The sequence below is a fragment of the Trichechus manatus genome, unplaced genomic scaffold (genome assembly GCF_000243295.1).
Source record: "Trichechus manatus latirostris isolate Lorelei unplaced genomic scaffold, TriManLat1.0 scaffold00113, whole genome shotgun sequence".
NCBI classification, from domain to species: domain Eukaryota; kingdom Metazoa; phylum Chordata; class Mammalia; order Sirenia; family Trichechidae; genus Trichechus; species Trichechus manatus.
The window spans coordinates 1,619,546-1,621,269 of record NW_004444049.1 but is presented as its reverse complement, the minus strand read 5'-3'; the positions used below and the strand labels follow the sequence as shown (position 1 = coordinate 1,621,269).

The window sequence follows — 1,724 nt, the reverse complement described above, 5'->3', positions numbered from 1 at the left end:
GTGTCCAAAGTAAGCAAGTCAGAGTCTTGCCATCTTCACTTCTAAGGGGCATTCTGGTTGTATTTCTTCTAAGACAAATTTGTTCATTTTTCTGGCAGTCCGTGGTCTAGTCAATGTTCTTCACCAATACCTCTGTTCAAATGTTCTTTGGTCTTCCTGTTTCATTGTCCAGCTTTCGCATGCATGTGAGGAGATTGGAATGACCATGGCTTGGGTCAGGCGCACCTTAGTTGTCAAAGTGATGTCTTTTCTTTAGAACGCTTTGAAGTAGCTACTCAGTACATTGTAACCGCATCTGGGGGTAAAATAGTTTCAACATGTGTCTGCCTTCTCTGACTGAGAACTGTTCTTCTATTTCTAGACCAAAATTCACGGGATTGGGTTTGTCAAAATCCATGCCCCCTGGAACGTCCTCTGCAGAGAAGCTGAATTTTTGAAACTCAAGATGCCTACAAAGAAGGTTGGTGGGGATTTTTCTACCTGTAAATAGATAGCCAATTCTGAACGATATTACCAAGAGGCCCCCAGTTGTTTCGGCCTCAGGACACGCAAATCTCTATGTCCCGATATAGAGGATACAACCCAGCCCCAGGATGATATTTCGAGACCCCAGAACCCACCCCACCAGGATATGAAGCGAGCAGAAGAGCCTGCCTCTCGGTGCCTCAATTTATTATAAATACAAATACAATTAAACTCTAGACTCTGGTTTTATACACTCGTGGTGTCTCAGCTAATCTATCAGATTTATTCTAATTACATTTTCTGGATTGTTGGAATTTTTCTTCCCCCCCCCTCCCGAGGATTTTAATAGACTTTATTTTTTAGAGCAGTTTGAGGTTTATGGAACAGTAGTCCTGAGAGTTCCCATATGTCCCCTCTCCCCCTGCACACTCCTCCTGTTATTCACATCATGCGTTTCTGTGATACTTTTGTGACGATGGATGAACCAGTGCTGATGTGTTGTTATTAACTAAAGTCTGCAGTTCACATGAGGGCTCGCTCTTTGTTATACGGTCCTGTGGGATTTGACAGACGCGTGATGCCATGTGTCCACCGCGCCGGTATCATGCAGAATAGCTTTGCTGCCCTGAAAATGCCCTGTGCTTTGGACTTTACTTTTTAATCTCGGAAAACTTTATGGAGAGAGAGTGGTTATACGGTGTGTTTCCTGACCCTTATTTCGAGTCTGTGCTTCCTTCTGTGTGTGGAGAGGTCACAGGCGGGGTGGAGCCACTCTGTATAAGTCAATCCACCACCTCTCACATCCACTGAGATCATTTGGATTACATCTTTTTGAACAAAAGTGAAGTTTGGGAGAGAGCGTTCTGGAACTTTCTATAATTGCTCCTTTGGCTCAGCTCTCCTGAGCTTCTGAGCTGTCAGGGTTTGTCAGGGAGCCTGAGCATGGAGGGCGTGTCTGGACCACCTCAGCTTTGCCCCCAGGTCGGGCTCCCCCAGGGGGAGGGGCCATTCTGTGAAGGGTCTGAGGATAGCCTGAGTCAGCGCTGTGATGTGGCCCCCCACCTCCCGTCTCGTCTGCAGATGTACCACATCAATGAGACCCGCGGCCTCCTGAAAAAGATCAACTCGGTGCTCCAGAAAATCACGGACCCCATCCAGCCCCGGGTGGCCGAGCACAGGCCCCAGGCCACCAAGAGACTGTCCTACCCCTTCTCCCGGGAGAAGCAGCACCTGTAAGTGGGGCCCTGGGACCCTTTGTC

General features: G+C 47.9%; 1 protein-coding gene across 1 annotated transcript in view; it reads left to right on the top strand.

The window, feature by feature from the left end:
• The window catches only part of ANO1 (anoctamin 1), a 144,311-nt gene that overhangs the window by 63,994 nt on the left and 78,593 nt on the right, over positions 1 to 1,724 (top strand). Inside the window, 2 exon segments of the mRNA XM_012557644.1 lie at positions 362 to 460; positions 1,546 to 1,697. Coding sequence (XP_012413098.1) covers positions 362 to 460; positions 1,546 to 1,697 — 251 coding nt within the window.